General features: G+C 41.8%; 1 protein-coding gene across 1 annotated transcript in view; it reads right to left on the reverse strand.

The window, feature by feature from the left end:
• The window catches only part of LOC118850184 (diacylglycerol kinase beta-like), a 53,434-nt gene that overhangs the window by 6,676 nt on the left and 27,950 nt on the right, over positions 1-18,808 (reverse strand). Inside the window, exon 4 of the mRNA XM_036759400.1 lies at positions 7,112-7,202. Within this exon, the coding sequence (XP_036615295.1) occupies positions 7,112-7,202 (91 nt within the window). The remainder of the gene's footprint in view (positions 1-7,111; positions 7,203-18,808) is intronic.

The following is an 18,808-nucleotide window of genomic DNA, read 5'->3' on the forward strand; positions in this document are numbered from 1 at the left end:
ATCCCTGAAATAGGATAATAAGAACTGCGGTATCTGCATCAAAGGGTTGTGGCAAGGCTCCAGTAAGACAACCTATGCCAATTGCTTGGAAAGCACTTGTAAGTAATGTAGTAATGCCATTATTGTGTAAATACAATATTCTATAGTTATTGATATTCAGTCAGTTATTGAAGATGCATTTATTACATGCTTTCTCTGTCCCCGACCCTGTGCTAAGGGCTATAAATACAAAGAAAAGCAAAATCACCATCCCTTCCCTTAGGGAGCATATATTCTAATGGAGAAGATGACTTGTCAATAAGTAGCTATATACACGACCTATCTAGAATAGATGAGAAGAAATGGAGGAGGGGAAGGCACTAGTAGGGGATGGAGGGAGGTGGGAACCAGGAAGGACCTCTTAAAAATGGAATTTGAGCTGAGTCTTAAAGGGAACCAGAGGAGCTAAGAGGAGGAACTAAGTAGGCAGAGCATTCCAGACATAGGGGAAACACAATGCAAAATCATGGTGACAAGGAATGGAGTTTTTGATTCAAGGAACTTCAAGGAATCAATGGAGTTGGAGGAAGCAGTATATGGAGAAAGGAGTAAAGAGACTGCAAAGGTTGGAGGGTGATATTAGAAAGAGGTTTAAATACCAAACAGCAGACGTTACATTGGATTCCAGGCTTGTATCTTCAATGACTGCTTTGTCATCGGATGTCCTGGACATCATGGATGTCCCATAGATATTTCAAACTCAACAAGTCCAAAATGGAACTCATGATCCCTGACACACATGCACGCAAAACAAACAAACGACTCCCTTTTTCTGAATGTCCCTACCACTAGTCTGCATTTTTGGAGTAGTAGGGAGATACTGACATTTTTTAGGATGATGAGATGTCACACCCGCAGTTTGAGGAAATCACTTTGGCAGGCAAGCGGAGGGTGGACTGGAATAAGGAGATAGGAGTTAGGAGAATTAGGAAGAAGGTTATCCCATTAGTTGAGGTAAAAGATAAAGAAGTTCTGAAGTAGATTTGTGGCTGTGTGAGTGGAAAGAAGGGGATGCATATGAGAGAGGTTGTGAAGATAGTAATCACAAGATTTGGAAACATAAAATATAGAAGGAGAGAGAGACATGCAGAGATAGAGAGACAGAGAGAAAGAGAGAGACAGAGAGAGAAAAATGGAGGGTGGAATCAATGTTATGAGCATGAGTGACTGGGAGGATGACCTCCATAGCAATAGCGATGTTCAGAAAAGGTGAGACAGCCTTAGGGGACACTTATGTTTAGTGTGCACCACTTTATATAATTACTATCAAGGAGGAGGACATGTAAAATACTATATAAATGACATCTATTATCCACAGACCTGAGAACAGGGATTTCCACCTTTTATTAGGTAAGACATCTAAACATCAAATGATGGCAAGACCCCTGAGTATAACCCTGGAGCCAGATTAATGGAAAGGAAGGGGTTTGCTCTGAGGTATCTTGACCCCATCCACCAAGGTTTGATTCACTACAGAAAACTAGAAGCACTAAGAAATGTGGTCAAATTCAGATTAAAAAAGATTTCTGACACAAACAAAGCAGTAAATATTATGATTAAAGTAAACAGAAAGGCACATTAAAATATAGGTAAATGATCAACTAAAAGGAGCCATGGAAGAAGCAGAACTGGCAATTTTTGCTGCTGGGACAAGTACCACAAACAACATGGGGGAAATGGCACAGAACAGGAATGTGTGTGTATGCATGTGGGGGGAGAGGTTGACTTCCCCCCAACAAGCCAGTGGGCTATTACCATAGTCCAAGCATGAGGAGGTGAGGGCTGCATCTCCGAGGGGCCAGTGTCAGAAGAGAGAAGAGCATTCTTTAAGAGATGCTGCAGAGGTGAGATTGACAGGGGTTGGCAACTGATTGGATTCGGGGGCCAGAGAGTAAAGATTATGGGATGACATCGGTGTTGGGAGCCTGTGTAACTGGGAAGATGGTGGTACCCCCAATAGGTTAAGTGAAATTATGAAGTGGGGGGGTTGGGAGAAAGATAATGAGTTTAGTTTTGGACATGATGATTTTAAATTTCCATGGGATATCCAGGTCAAGATGTCTCAGCACCTGGGATAATGCTTGGCCCATAGTAGGCACTCAATAAAGCTTGTGAATTTATTAGTGAAAAATCATTCATTTTTATTTCATAAAATTTTGAGCTGGAGATAACATCCCAAGTCACTAAGCCCACTTCCCACTCCCTCACTTCAGTGATAAGGAAACAGGCTCGAAGAGTTGAAATGATTTGGTCCAGGTGGCATAAGTAGCAAGTGTCAGTCAGGATTCTCACCCAGAGCATCTGGCTACAAAGTCAGAGCTCTAGTATGACCCACTGTCTCTCATAATCATGCTCAATTGGCTTGTCCCACTGAACGTACTATTTTTTTTTATTGATCAACGCTTAATAGCACATGGATCTTATGTCTCTTCTCAACCACTAGGAAAGGCTCAGCTGAGAGTTCACCACCATAATTTATTTTCTTTTCTAAAATCAAGTCATACAGAAATTGAAAGGGTAGATGACAAGAAGGTCCTTGCTTTCCTTCAATAGTCTAGGCTCCTTAAAGGCAGAGGCAGCTTTTAATTATGTGTTTGTAACTCCCAGTGCCTTATATGGGCCTTAGTATGTAGCAGGTACCCCACCCGTATCTAATTACTTGAAATGTGTGCATTTTTAAAAGAGGGTATCTTCATACCTGAAATACTGGGCTTATAGCCCCCCTCATATTTCTGGCAGTGACACAGGTATGTGCGTTTTTATAGCATTTGAGTGGCCATTGTCATCTTCTGGTTTCACAGAAGACAGAACAGAAAAAAGTGACTTCCCAGAAGGGGTCTCAGAGGTCACTGAACTTCATTCACATAAAAGGAAAACTGAGGCCCAGAGGTGAAGCAACTTGTCCAAGGCCACATAAACAGAGGTAGGAATGGAGCCTGGGTCCTTTGACTTCTTCATGGCCTGTGATGGCTCCCTGGGCCGGTCGACTTTTTAGGGAAAGAACAAGCTGGAGCAGAGTTGGGGGATACTGGTTTTTCCTGAATCCCTTTGTTTCCAATGTCACGGACACTCAAGCCCTAACACAATTGATATTTCTCTTTATTTTGTATAAAAACTCTCCTGCATGAGAGTGCTCTACTTGACTGGGCCTTCCCAGTGTGGAAAATAACAGTCACAGATAAGCATAAGATAGCTTTCTCCACGCAGTTCCCCTCCTCCAGTGACTGCAATCATGGGAGCTTCTCTACTTATCAAGCAGTCAGAGATGCAGAACTGGCAGCAGCCTTGAAGGTTTATCTAGCCCAACTCATGACTGGATTAATGAACGGAGGAAACCCAGAGAGGAAAAGTAGCTTTTCCAAGGTCATTCAAGGAGCAAGTGAGAGAGCCATTATTTGAACCCAGGTCGTTCAGGACTCTGACTATGACATTCTTTCTGCTAGCCCGGGACGTACCATGAATGGTACAGTTTAACCTCTTCTCCCTATTGTTCAGGGGGGCATGGCATCATTTCAGGCCAGATGGCAAGAAATTGCCCAAGTTGGCACAATGTTATGCAAATGAATATTTTAAAAGTTAATTTAATTATAGAGTCATCTTGAGGGCAGCAAAGTAACTGCTGAAATGTTAAGCTAGGTTCAGAAACTTGGAGAAAAGCTTTGCTCAACTTTCCACTAAGGACATGAGAGTCAGCTCTGGGCTTGGAGCTAGGAAGTTCTGGGTTCAAACGCCATCTGAGCCACTTATGAGCTGCACAACCAAGAAAGGCATTGAACTTACCTGTACCTCTGTTGCCTCATCTGTGACATGAGGAGGGTGGACTAGACGGTCCCTAAGGTTCCTGCCAACTCTACGCTACCTATGATTGTAGTTTTGGAGTAAAGGTCATTCTTCTTCTCACAAAGACCTATAGAATGAAGAATGCTCCAATTCCTGTCTATGGCTTCAGAATAAATAACCTGATGGGGAACCAGAGGCAGAGTCTATAAAGGTGGGGGAGGAAGTCCCTTGGCAGTTGGTCAAGAGTTGTGTCAATGGGACTATATTCTAGAAGAAAATTCTACAAATTTATTTAGGTGAATGCGGATCTATGAAGGAAAAAGCAAATCTCCAATCTTGTCCTCAACAGGAGATTTTAATGAGTGGCTGTCCAACTCCAAATTCTCCTGAGAGCTGGCTAGGTTTTCCAAACATGGTCCAGAATCACATAGCGTGAGATGTGCTTCTGGAGGCCAAAGATTCCCTCTCCCTGGGGGTGGGGGGGGGGCGGTGGTCTACAACCACAGGGCACATGAATGACGGTTGAGTGTGTCATGAAGGGTAGGCTCCGCGGGTACAGTTGGGATTGGCCAGCCACTGATGCCTCCCTCTTCCCCAGCTCAGACCTCGGAGTCACCTTCCAATTTGAAGTTTGATCTTACACTCTGACATTCTGTGAGTCTGTCAAATATGGAGACAGTCAGGGCCAAGCTAGTGGAAAGAGGCACTACAGCAGCAAAATCCAAGATCCACTAAGGTGCCAAAGAAGTTTTTTGCTTAAAAATATTCCATTTTCAGTGAAGAATCTATTCTTCATCACACTAAAAAAAATCCCAAGGGTTGGTGCTATGTGAGTGATATTTTAAAGTTATCCCTCTGAAGCTTCGGAGGTGTCATTGGGTTCTCTTCTAAGGTCTACGTAAGGAATCATCCCATGCCATTGGGGTAAGGGTCAAGGGTCAAGATCCTGAACCTAGATAGTTTTATCTGCTTTGCTTAAAGGGACTTTTGTTTCTCATGAAAGTATTATGAAGCAGCAGCATTTCTATTTCCATACAAGTTTCCCTTAGACAATGGAATATTATAACTGACTCTAAAAGTCAACATTTAGTTCTTGTACCTCCATTTCCCTCATCTGGCTTCATGATCCTGAGAAAGACACTTAATCCTTCAGCCTCAGTTTTCTCATCTGTCAAATGGGAATAATAGCATTAGCCACAAAAGACAGATGAGAGAATGAAATAATTAGGTAAATCCCATCAATCAATCACTAAACATTGATTAAATACCTATTATGTCCCATTAAGCATTATAAAAAGGTCAGCTGGCAAGATTTAGAAAGATATTTCAAATCTCTTCTTTAGGTCAACATTTCAAGAAATGCCCCAAATTCAGTCAATTTTAGTGATGATGATGATGATGACGAAGATGGCGATGATGATGACAAAGATGGTGATGATGATGACGAAGATGGCGATCATGATATCTTAAATGTCACTTTCCAAATTGTATCTGATCCTCATATTAGCCCTGGGGGAATCATAATGAAAGGATCCTTATCCACACTCACTTTACAGTTGAGGAAACTGTGGCTTCTGGATGAGGTGGCTTGACCATGTTTACATGGCTGGTAGGTAGCATGCTGGATAATGTAACTTGGGTGCTTGGACTCTAACTGCAGGGCTCTCCTCCCTGTCTTGTCTTGCTTGGAAGAGTTGATCCTGGTGGCCAAAACTGGGAGTTTGATCTCTGTTCTGCATCACAGGCTGAGCAAACTCCTGTGCGGGGGCGGGGTGGGGGGGACCCTCCAGGTGTGCAAGAGCACTGACCCCCTCACCTCTCCTTAGAGACACCTGGAGCCCCTGGCAAGACAGTCATTGTTGCATATTCTCAGCAACAGAAATAAATTAAGTATTTAGGGGGATATGAAGACCTCCGACTTTGACAGTTCATCTGAGCGACATAACTCAATCCTGAGTCACCCCTACTAAATAGAACTTAAATATTCAAAGGCAATCTAACATAATGTTTAAATGGTTGACCTTGGAGTCTGGAAGGCCTGGGTTCCAGTGTTGCCACTGGCTGAATGGCAAATCACTGAAACTCTCAGTGCCCCTGGAGACTCTTTAGCATCATAAGCTGCAGAAGAGTTACCCATCTATATCATAGGAGTGAGTTCCTCCCTGGGAGCTACCTCCATGGATTAAAATCCCAGGTCTACACCAACCAAGCCCAGACAAACAAAAAACAAACCTTACTAGGTAATAGGCTATAATCTGTCCCCTAACTAATGACCTAAATTAGCTACTAATTGTGAATAGATTAAGTGCAGGGGAGGAAGGACCAGTTAATCTTTTCATTTTGAAGTAAGAAGATATGAAAATTCAAAATTAATAAGAATTAATTATGGATCAGATGTGAAGTCCTGACTTTATACCTGTGCCTTTAATTTGCTCATTCCCGAAGAAATCATCTCCCTTCTTTCTTCTAGCCTCCCAACCTCTCTAGGTATAAGTAAACCATCTCTGTTTATCCAGATTGTATACCTATGCCTTTAACTTGCTCATTCCCAAAGAAATCACTGCCCCCTTCTTTCTTCTATCCTTCCAACCTCTCTGGGCATAAGTAAGCCATCTCCATTTATCCAGAGCCTCTCAGACCCCTGTGTCCCCCGGTGCCTAGATTTTTTGCAGACTTATTTGCTTCTTGACTTTTGAAAGTCTTTTTTTTCTCACTAACTTTGCTCTATTTCTTGGCATTTCCACTTCCTACATGGGTAATGGAAACATGGCAACCTTGGTCACCGAGGAAAGCGACTTAATGAATGGGAATGAATTGGCAAAAAGTGTATTTTTTAACCTTTATTCCAGAAAGTAAGTACAATTTTAGTGAATTGGGTTTTAAAGGTTATAAAATATTGAGACCTAGAAATAATAAGGGTTTTTTTTTTCCTTTTTTGGTATCTTGCAAGATTTTTCTCTCCTCCCTCCAGCATCTTTCATTTAGCTTATGTCTTTCTATCCACATCAGGCACTGCCACTGATCCACTGATTTCTAGAAACTATGCTCCACCTCTTACCCTCTTACTCAGTAATAAGTCTTCACTAATACCCAAGACGAATTTCATACCAAAATTTAGGGCAACCCCCACATCAAGGCAGTGGAACAAAAATAACATTTGAGACTACTGGCTTGGCATTCTCTGCACGGCTCAGAGTCTAGTTCATCTGGGGCCCTCCCTACACAGGAGATGGGTTAACACTCAAGCAAAAGCTGGCTCCTAACTGCCTGGAGGAGAACTCTTTTTCCTTACTTCGATCTCCACAGATTCATGCAGTCTCTTGCAGGTCGCCGAGAATGTCTCCGAGGTGCCAAACTCAAAATACCAGAACTTGTTCTTCATTCTGAAACAGGAAGGGGAGAAGAGGCTTAGGGAGCATCAGTAACAGACAGGAAAGAAAAGAAATGGGCCCAGCCTGTCTTCTGCCAAGAGTAATGGGGGAGGTTTGGGCACATTTGGCGTCCACTGTGAAATGGATGAGCCCATAATTTTCACAGCTTAAATGTTGGTGTCAAGTTGGATGATGGCCCCTAAAGGGATAACAAAAATGTGTTTCATATGACAGGCTCAAGTGCACCCCTGTCTTCTCTGTCTTTGGAATTATCAGCCCTCCTCTCCCCCACCTCCACTAGATAACAAAGAAAGAAGCTTGGTGGGGGTGGCAAGGGGAATCACCTCAAAATGAGGATGAGTACCTACGAGGGACTGAGCACCTGGCATTTATCAGGGATAGAAGTCATTGAAGAAAAAAAAGTCCATTCCAAATTTATTAGATTCTATGATATCGTGGAGTACAAGGGAGACAAGAAGTAGGCAGCTTCACTTTTCTAATGCTACCAGAAGGCCCAGAGATATCTGAACCTTACAGCTAGAGCCTAGTGCTTTGCCTTCAGCGAGAGGCCAATACATTTGTTAGAGGGAATTCAATTAAAGACATGAAAGAAATGTGGACGCATCAGTTTATGAGTATATTTATTCGGGAAAGCCAGTGGTTTTGTATTTATCATCTCGAAATGCCCTGCTTGAAAATTCTCTTTTTCTAGTCCCTCCTCCCCACCTTGGTAGGGCTTGGGGTCTGTGCAAATGGATGGAAGAGGACCAACTCACGTGGAATCACATATCTTTGCAAGAAATTTGACTGCTTGTCTTTAAAAACAATGCAAATAGCTCAACTCCTGGGAATGAAATGTAATTTCATGGAAGAAGTCAGGATTTTAGAAAGGCCTAGTCATGTGGTTAAAAAAAATCATAGTGTGATAAAAGTCATTTTTGACAAGGCTAAACCATTTATAATCATTCATTACTCAAATCAGAAATCCTGAATTCAGTTCAAATAACGTACACATTTACATGTGCACACAGACACACATGAACAAAGGTATAATTGGAATAGAAATTTTCGTCATTTCCCTGGCAAACAGTGATGGTGCCATTTGGTGATATCTGACTTATAAATCTTGACATCTGTATCTTGGACCTGATACAAAATGACATCGAGGCCATGTATCGGAATATAACAACTGACACGTCGACTACAGGCAGCAACCACCGGGGGCATAATTAACAAATTGCACCCTATTTCAGTCATGGGAGATGCCATTGGGACCAATATTTCACATGCGATGATGGTATGCAGAAAATATTGCATGGATTTTAAGTTCTAAAAGCCCCAACAACTTAAAACAACTTTGCGGATAAGCTCCATACATCTTCAGGAGCCATTAGAACTTTTGAAGCTTCTTCAATGCTCACCAGCCCATTTGTTAATTACTATTGTGGTGAGAAAAACAAATTGAACCTCACTAATCTGAAGGACGGTATTAAGGGTAATACTCTTGATTTCTCAGAAGATTTTTATTTTTAGATTAATTTAAAAGTTGTTTGGTCTTTGGACCTCTGGTAAAAAAAAAAAAAAGATTATGGTGAGATCACGTAGATCTCTTTCTCTTTTTATAGAATTCTTATCTTGGGAGAATGAGGCCCAAAGTGAAGCTGCATGATAGGTACATTTTTTGGTTACAGAGCTCCATCATAAAATTGGAAACAGATTCCCCTGGTTAACATCATGCTCTAAACTGAGTTGAAAATTTGGGGGAATAAAGGTATGGCTAAATTCAACTGCTGGCTAGCATCCTGCCTTTTAGGAAGCATCTCTTGGCTGCTGATGCCCAACTTGTCTATGCTACATTTTTCATTGATGGTTGGTAATTATCTGTTTATCACTCCTACTCTATCCCATTGATCATCAACACTGGACACTATGGTTTTTGATCAGCTCTGTCCCTTTATTTGCCATACGTACCAGAGCACGACTACACCTTGCTGGGTGCTGTTCTCTAACCCTTTCAGCCCAGATATGAAGACAACCAGGGCCCTGACATTCAGAAAATGGTGGAGTTCCCAAACTGATTCTTTTTGCCTGTCAAAGTTCCATATGGTCTAATTACAACGAGGCCTACTTCTATCAGACTAACAAATGTTTGTTCCCCTATTCACAAACAAACTCATTGGTTCTCCTCAGCTCTTCAGGATTCCACCCCAGACCCCATTCACCATTTTGGTTTACATCACGGTCCATGGGCCAAAGCTCCTTTAAATTCTCAGTTATTATAGCCATTTTTATGTTTCACTTAGAGAAATATATGAAGGTGATAAAGCCCACATAGAATGTGAGTCCACATGACAAATTAAAGGCTGTTAAATTTTATTTTTTTATACTAAAACGATCTTTGGATTGTAGGAATGCAAAAAAGCACGTTTGAACATACATACCGTCTCTTTTTTATGGTGCACATTTGAAAATGAGCCGGTGCATTCCTAATCACTTTTGACAGGGCAAAGAGATAAATAATCTTGGCCTAAAAATTTGAGCCTAAAGTTTTAGGCTGCCATGAATTTTTAAGAGCAAGATGTAATGTGCCTTTTGCTTCAGAAGGCCCCTTGGCTACCAGGGGGAGGGCTGATCTCCTGCCCACAAGCCCTGGGACAGCTGGTTAAATGAGAGCGCCAAGTCCTCAGGTCTTTGTTTAAAAGGATTTAGTCTGTTCTAATTGTAAACCTTCTAATTCCTCTTTAATATTCAAAGCACTTGGTTTCCAGGTGTTCAGCTGGGGGTGGAGGGCACAATTTCCATGTACACAGCATTTTCTTCCTGACTGTCATTTCTGTTTCTCTCACACAGCAGTACAGAAGGGGAAAATTATTGAGCTTTCTTTTTCCTCCCGTTTTTGAAGAGAAATTATTCTTTGTCAACATAGTGGCTAATGGGTACTCTGTACCTCAGGCTCTTCACAGCTAAATATGTATCCTGATTGTTAAAATATAGATCTTGGCCAGTCTTTTTCTTTGACAATTCCAAGTGTTTGACTTTCGGGTGCTAAGGAAAGTTCTCAAGCCAAACAAAAAACAAGGTGTGGGTGTGTGGGGGGTGGGAAACAAAAAACATTTATGCATTTCTTATGGAGAAGACAGTGATGCTTAACTAGTCTTGAAGACCAGATGTGACAAAGCTAGTTGGCAAACAGAGGATGTGGGAGAGGATGCAGAATAACCTCCATTGCCCAATTCCATCAGTATTGAAATTGCAAACCTGTGGCATAGTTTTAAGTCAGTAGCATCATTTGGAAATTAAATCAGATCCTTCCACATTCTTGGACTTTTCCCTTTGACTTTTCTATGAGCACTTGGGAGGAATATTTTGGCTGTGATCAATGCATCCAAGGTGATAAACCTTTTGCAAGAGTCATTCCTGAACAAAGTAACCTTCTTCTAGAAGGTGGCTGGCTTACATATTTAACAGACAAAAGCAGAAATTGCTAGGCATCGGGGCTCCCTGAGTAAATGCAGGAACATTATATTTGAGGTGGTCAATTTAAATTCAGTCCTGTTTCATGTTGCACCATATATTTAAGAAAAAAGAAAAAAAACAAGCTGCTCTATATGCTGAGCTGATTTTTACCTTTTACCTATCAGAGAGATGATTCAAACAATGACTAGCTCTAGAGGCTGGTGGCAATTATCCTAAGGGGTGATAGAAGATTCTAAAAAAAGGGTTAGAAAAAGAAATTAAGAGAAAAGATGAGGAAGAGAAAAGATTAAAAAAACCTCTTAAAATGAATCTGTAGAAAGAGGATCACAGACAGAACCATGTCAGAACCTGCAAGCTAGATTTGTAATGTTGAGGATTCAGAATTCCAGCATCAGGATCATTGATTCGGTGGGGAACAAGGAAGACTCTTTTATGAGTACCTTTGGGTCAGAAGAAATGCGTTTGGTTTTCTGGCTGTGTCTGGTCAAGGATTTGCAATAATGATGACGATGTTTATTATTTTGGTTATCTGTAGATGTTGCCAAGTGACTCTTCTGGAAACAATGTCACACAATAGGAGAAACCCCTTGCTAGGCATAATGAAGTCTTCCTAATTGGCAATGGGCTTGGACTTTGAGTGGGTGGCAAAGTGTGAGGGACGGTTCATTGTTTAAGGATATGACTTTGCTAGCCCTGGGTCCACTTCAGATTCTCTCCATATTCTTCCTCCCATTTTTTCATTCAACAGCATAGACAATGACCTTTACGGCACCAATTGCTTTTCCAAGTCCAACTGATCTCCAGGGGAAGTGTTATTGCCCATAAAATATACATCTATCCATATCTATATCTATATCTATATTTGTATCTGTATCTGTATCTATCTTTATACCTATAGTCTCATCAGTTTTTTTGAAAAAACAAATTTTAAAAAAACCTTATTTTCTAAATATATCCTCTGCCCTCGAGCAGCTTCTACTTTCAATTCAACACCATTTATTCAGAGCCCAAGGGCAGTGTTAGGCCTAGAGTCAGGAAGTCCTGAGTAAAAAAAGAAAACCTCAGATACTTACTAGCTTTGTGACCCTGGACAAGTCACATCACCTTGTTTGCCTCAGTTTCGTCGTCTGTAAAAAGTAAATGTCGAACCCCCCCAGCACCTTTGCCAAGAAAACCCCAGATGTGGTCATGACTGAATAATGACTGAACTGCAACAACAAATAAGGGTCTAAAATATTCCAGACCCTGAGGAAACAAACACAAAACTAAGTAGTCCTGGACCTTAATAAGGAGCTTATATCCTACTAGGGAAATGAAATATGTTCTGGGCCTTGATTTCCTCTCCTGCAAAAGGGGGGAGCTGGACCAGATGACCTCAGGGGTTGCTTTCTAGCCCCAAAGCCTAAGGTCCTCTGAAAGTTACTCCTCTAGAAAGCCAGAAGAAGGAATTTCTAGGAGAAGACCCAATTGAGAGGATTGGGAAAAGCCCCATGCAGGCATCGGAGGTGTTCTGCACAAACCTGTGCTTTAAAGGAAAGTTGGAATTGTTTGAGGCTAACAGAGGAATGAGGCCATTTAGACATGGTGGATCACTGGTGCAAAGTCAGGGAGGTGGGAGATGAGGTGTCATGTAAAGGAAAGCACTGAATGTGCCTCTTCATCTCCAATAGAGAGAGTAAAGGAGCTTGTGCTAGGATGTTTCTTGAAGCAAGGGAAGCTGACTGGATCTCAGAGGAGCTGCTAAAGCCTTTTGAGGCTGAAGTGACATGGAAAAGTCTGTGATTTGGGAATATCCCTTTACCATCGGTGTGCTAGATCGACTAGACAGGGGGAAAACCTGGGAAAGATCAATTATGAAGCTATGAGGAAGTCCTCACAAGAAATGACAAGGGCTGGAAGTGGGGTAGAGAGTGTATGAGGAGGTAAGGACGTAGGGAGGGGAGATTCTATGAAGTGAGAAGGAGGTAGAAGGGCTAAGGATGGATGACCCAAAGGCTGAGAACCTGGCTGACAGGAAGAATGGTACTTTTGGGAGCTATTGATTACAAACGTATCCAATATTTTCTGGGAATAAAATATTTTTGTCAAAGGCAGCATATGTGTGCCCACTTGCATGAACATACACACATCAGAAAAAGGGTAGGGCTATCTAAAACAAATCCCATTAGGGTGAAATTCTCATTAATTCACTACCTTGCCAAACCATCTATAGTATATAGAATGAGACTGAATTTAGGGGCAGGATTCAATTCTCAAATAGTCAGGAGGATATTGTCCAAGTAGGTACAATACTTCTGCATTCTATCTCATACTGGATTAGGAAGAAGGAAAAAAATTCAGAAATATGGAGTCTGCAAGCCTTCAGCCCCTCTCCCCAATACTGATCAAATGGAAAAGAAATCAGAATGTTCTGTTTGGCTCCAAATGGCAAAATGAGGAACAGGGGCAGGAAGTTGCAAAGATGCAGCTTTAGGTTCAAGAGAAGGGAAACCCCTTTACCCAGGAGAGCTGCCCCCAAAGTGCAAGGGACTTCCCATGGTGGATGACATGCTAAAGAAGTCATTCAAGGCCTGCAAGCAAAGGTTGGAAGGCCCCTAGGCTGCTGCCTTGGAGTAAGGATTCTTTTTCAGAGATAGGTCACCAATGGTGACCACTGGTGTCCTTTATAGCTTTGCAACTCTGTGGATAGGCAATTTGATGACAACTCCCTCTTTTCTCAGGAAGAGAATTCTGCTCATGTAGATTTCTTCATGGTGACTTTGCATCATGGCAATATCTTTAGTGAAGCCATTTTGTATTCATACGAAAGAATACAAACTCCAGGTTGAAACTAATAAATAGCAAAATGCCAAACAAAATGCATGTATCTTCCTGCTTAGATCATAAGATGCACGGCCTAAATCCCAAGGAGCCACAGAAATGGGCCATTGAAACCTCAGAGTGCATCATATCACTCCATCTTGGTTTTTAAGGGAGATGGATGCTTTAAACAAATTATTTTTTACCCTAATGGTTTTTACAGGCATCAGGAAAGTTTCTTGTACTTTTTACAACACAAGAAGAAGGCATTTTGTCCAATGAATTAAATGCTTTCCTCTCAATTTTTGAGGATTTTCTTTGCAAATTGAACCTACATGCATGTATTTTGACGGGAAAAAAAGGCCAGTGATACTTATTTTGGTCAAATGTGGATTTTCTTCACTTTTTACCACAATAATAAATTCTGACCTTTAAAGAAATCAGAGACAGAACTGATGAAGAGATGAGGTGATATCTTATGACTGTGGCTGTTTGAGGGTCATGGATGAGGGGAGAAGAAAGGAGACAATGATCGAGAAACTGAGGCTTCCCAGGGCTTGCTAGGAATGGAGAACCGCCAAAGAAGAGACAGGCAGTGATTGGTAGGATTCGTTCGTGGTTGCCTGCTGGCCCGATCTCTGGTCCCAGGAGTATCAGAGGTAGGGCACTGGGGGTCACCTTTTAACCCCTAACCCAGGCCTGGGTGGCAAGACTCTCATTTCCCAGTAACATCAAATCACTCATTATTTGCTGGGTGCCACTGATGAATGCACTATAAAAATAACCACGTCAGATAGCGTGTCTAGAGACCCTTACACTTTACAAAGAATTTTACTTTCCTTAGCTCATCCAGGCTCACAGCACCTGAAAACAAGTATTGCAAATGTGACTTCCCCTGTTTTTCAGATGAAGTAACTGAGTCAGAGAGTTAAGGGCCTTGCCTTGAATCATTCAGCTAGTAAGTATGAAATGTCAGAATTTGAACCTAGATCTTGATGACTCCAAGTTCAGTGCTCTATACAAGGCAAGCTGTACCAAGGCGCAAAGTTCCTGGATCACAGGAAGAATGAGCTCAAGTGTAGGGGTGGGGAACCTGAAGCCTCAAGGCCACATATGACTCTCTAGGTCCTCAAGTGCAGCTGAATCCAGTCAAAGGGCTGCAATTGGGGACCTAGAGAGCCCATGAAGGTTCCCCAACTCTGGCTCAAGGGATGAAGTATCTCAGAGTTTTTAATAATTCCCTGGGCTTTGGTTGATAACTATGACATGTGACTCTGATCCCTAAATGGTGCTTACCATCCCTTGTAACATTTCCTTCAAGAATCGCATGGGAATCTATCAGTTAACAAGCAATTATTAAGCACCTCCTGCGTACCAGGCTCTGTGCTGGGGATATAAGTATGAAGTATGGAACAATCCCTAATTACAAGGAGCTTACATACTAATGAAGTGTTTAACAGAGTTCTGAACAGAAGTCGGAGTATAGAGCTTCATAGGTATCTGGGCCAGGGAGAAACCCATTTTTATTTCTACTCCAGTGATAAGTATAGTTTTCTTCAAAATGTAAGGCTCCTTCCTTCCTTCCTTCCTTCTTACAACTTTCATTCCCAGTACAACTCTCTTAACAGCACTACTGATTTCCCCAGTCAATGTCATGAGCTGGCTGGTCTTCCTGGTTTTCATTTTTTCCCGTTCTTCAGATTATTTGTCTAGCCAGTCATTCACTGATTGGAGCAACTGGCTAATGTGGAAAAGGAATTGGACTGAAAGCCAGAAAACCAGGATGTGAGGCCAACCTTTGACACGGACTACTAGATGGGTGACCTTTGACAAGTCCCCCCCCCCCCCGACTAGGTCTCTGTTTTTGAAGAAAAATGGCAGCCAAAACACTTATACCCTCTACCTGGGAAAATTATTACGAGGGAGGTGTGCTGTCAATGCAGAAGCCCTTTAGCCAAGAATGCCGGTCATTATCAGTAACTTAAGAACTTCTGCAAAATGGTTAAATGAAGACTACTGGCTACAAAACCAAAGGAAATTCATTGTCTGGCCTCTGTAATACCAAGTCTGAAGAAAAACTCCTTTGCACACAAAGAAACCGTTTATACAAGGAAACTGAAAGAACCAGGCAGCCCGAGCTCAGGGCTCATATCATGGAGTCAGAAGCACAGCATGAACAAATATGGTTGGTCTCTCCATACTGTAAAGTGCAGATGACAATACACATACCATGTGCCCAAGGTTACAATAAGCAAGAATCGAGAGGAAGGAATTAGAGGATTTTGTAAAGTAGGAGCCCCTCCCTCTGCCAATGGCAGCTGTTACTTTGGCTGGTAGGGAACAGCTAGAGACAAGGTTGGCAAGCAGTCAGAGCTCCCCTGCCCTCTTCTGCAGGGACATGGGGAAGCACTGCTATGGAGGATTGAATACATTGCCAGACCATGTTGGTTATGTACCTATTTAGGGAATGGCATAACTGCTTCTCTTTGTTATAAGAGAGGATTCAGTTGAAGGGGGCTAGGAAAAGGTTGGCATGTTGAGTAAAAAAACTTGGAAATCCTATAGAGCTTGCCACCTTTCTCATCTCGCTTCAAAATACCTCTTTTTCTGGGGATCTAGTCTAACAATCTCACTTTTGGAAGTAATTTCCAGTGTGGAAATTCCTTCTACTGACAAAGGTGAGCAGTTCTTCTGCAATTTATTGTTGACGCAGAGTTGCCTTGGTCCCTGAGAAGTTCAGTGATTTCTCCAGGATCCAACTACTTTGTGCCAGAAACAAAACTTGAACTCAGGTCTTTGGGATTCTGAGACCAGATTTCTATTCACTATTACTACTTGTGTGTCCATATTTACACACGTGCGAATGTGCGTGTGAAGATATTGAAATTAAATTCCTAGAAAAAACTGAAGGGAAAAACAGGAGGCGAATGTCTGTTTTCAACCCATATTAAAATGAACTTCCTGGTCTTGGAGTGAGCCTGCTTCTGCCTCAATATAAAAAGCGATCTCATCTGCATTTGTCTGTTAGAAGAGGTACATTTGGCTCAGAATGTTGTATATAATTTATCGCGACCCCAACCGAGGAAAGCAAAGGCAGATGATGAGATTTCAGGGAATAATCTGTGTCCCTCGTGATACAAATCAATGACGAGAAAACAGCCCAGACACTCACTGATGAGCTGACTTGTCTGCTAGATGAAGTCATCCTTCACTTTGATTTAAATATCAACATTTCTGATCAATTTCAACAGTCGCACCTCAGTGCTGTGTGTGTGTGTGTGTGTCTGTGCGCATGTGTGCTCATGAAACCACTTTCTAGAGCCAGTGAGAACTGTGGAAAAGGGAGTCTATCCCCTTCTTCCTTCTTTTCTTAAGAGAAGCTTCCAGATAAACAGAATTTCTAAAATGCAAAGTCGTAAATCTCTTTACCAGATTGCAAGAGGTCTATGGATGTATAAAGGAAAGGAAGAGGCTCTGCTGGTCTTAACCAATTTTTAGAGGATAACATCAGATTGTATTAGGACTCAGTATTTGAAAGGTGTGAAACTGTGGTGACCTTGCAGAGCACAGGGAAGGGGGTGAAGAGTGAACCAGGAAGATGGAAGGCGGAAGGGAGGAGGTGGTTGTTGTTGGGTTTTTTCGTTTTGTTTTCTTCTTCAAATCTCAGGATATATTATTAAAAGTTTGACAGAGAAAGGGCTGAGAAAAGGTACTTATGGGTACTCATAGCCTGCCAATTTTCTTTAATTATCATTTATGACAATTTTGGACAAATCTTCTATGTGGTTGAAACTAAAGAGCTGGGGCTAGGTAGTAGACTTGTCCTTTCATGGATATGGGGAACTCTTGGCAAAGGAAAGACCCCCCAGCAATGGTGATAGGCACCTTCTCTGGAACCTCTACATTAGGGAGTTGCCCAGGGTACCAAGAGCTTAGGTGACTTGTCCCTGGTCACTCAGCCAATATGTATCAGAGCTGGAAATGGAGATGAGAGCTTCCTGGTTCTACATCCTCTATGCCAAGCTGCCCCTAGGGATAGTAAACTTAGCTCCAACAAATGGAAAATAAAATTCAAGGATTCAAGTGCATTTTCTTTTTTCCCATTCAATAAACATTTATTAAGCACCTACTATATACTACGATGGGCCTTAAAATGCTGAAATATGCTAGTATTTACTTCCTTCTAGATATATGAGGACATATTCATTTCTTCATGTCTCTGACATGTAATAAGACACAAAGAGCTTTAAAAGAATAAGTAGCTCATTTCCTTGGTAGGAAAAAAAATCATTTATTTATTTATTTTGGGGGAATGGTTAAACAAATTGTGGTATATGAATGTAATGGAATACTACTGTGCTGTAAGAAATGAGGAGCACATGGAATTCATAAGAACCTGGAGAGTCTTATATGATCTGATGATGAGTGAAGGGAGCAGAACCAGGAGAACACTGTACACGACGACAGACCCCTTGCTTCTGTGATGACTAATTTTGATAGACTTGGCTCTTCTCAACAATGCAAGATTCTAAGACAGTTCCAAAAGACTCTTGATGGAAAAGGCTATCTACATCCAGAGAAAGAAATACGGAGTCTGAATGCAGATTGAAGCAAACTATTTGCTCTCTCTTTTTTTACTTTGTTATTTTATTTTATTTTAGGTTTTGTTACATATTTGTCATGGTTCATTTCAAGTGCATTTTCAAAGACCTGATAATACTCTGCTAGAACATGTGCTCAAGCCATGTTAGGAAAGAGGGAACTACCTGGAGTGTACATTAGAAATATTTAGAAATGTCATGCCCTAATGGACAGGGGTGGTGGGCCCAAGTACTGCCTTTAATATTAACTATTTGTATAACTGTGGGCAAGTCACCAGACCATGTCAGGGCTCTAGGCACTCTCTAAATTTTTGGAAGTTACTGAGGAGTTGCAGATCTATATTTGTGAAGGTAGTTTCTACTCAGGGACAGCCACAAAAACCAATAAATTCAGGTCTAGAATACTTCTCTGTCTCTCTCTCCCTCCCTCTGCTCCTCTGTCTCTCTCTGTGTCTCTCTCCCCCCTGTCTTTCTCTCTCTCCCCCTCCCTCTCTCCACCCCCCACTCTCTTCCCCCCTTCTCTTCTTTTCCTCCCACCACACAAATCTTGTCATTTCTACCTTCCTAACCTCTCTCAAATACATTACCTTCTCTCCTCTGACACAGCCACACCCCAGGTGTGCAGGCCCTCATCACCTCACACCTGGATTATTACAATGACTGCTGGGGTTGTGGTGGTGGTGGGGTGGTCTCCCTGACTTAATTTCCCCCCTCCAATCCATCTTCTACCCAACTGTCAAA

This window comes from Trichosurus vulpecula, chromosome 5 (genome assembly GCF_011100635.1).
Source record: "Trichosurus vulpecula isolate mTriVul1 chromosome 5, mTriVul1.pri, whole genome shotgun sequence".
Taxonomy (NCBI): domain Eukaryota; kingdom Metazoa; phylum Chordata; class Mammalia; order Diprotodontia; family Phalangeridae; genus Trichosurus; species Trichosurus vulpecula.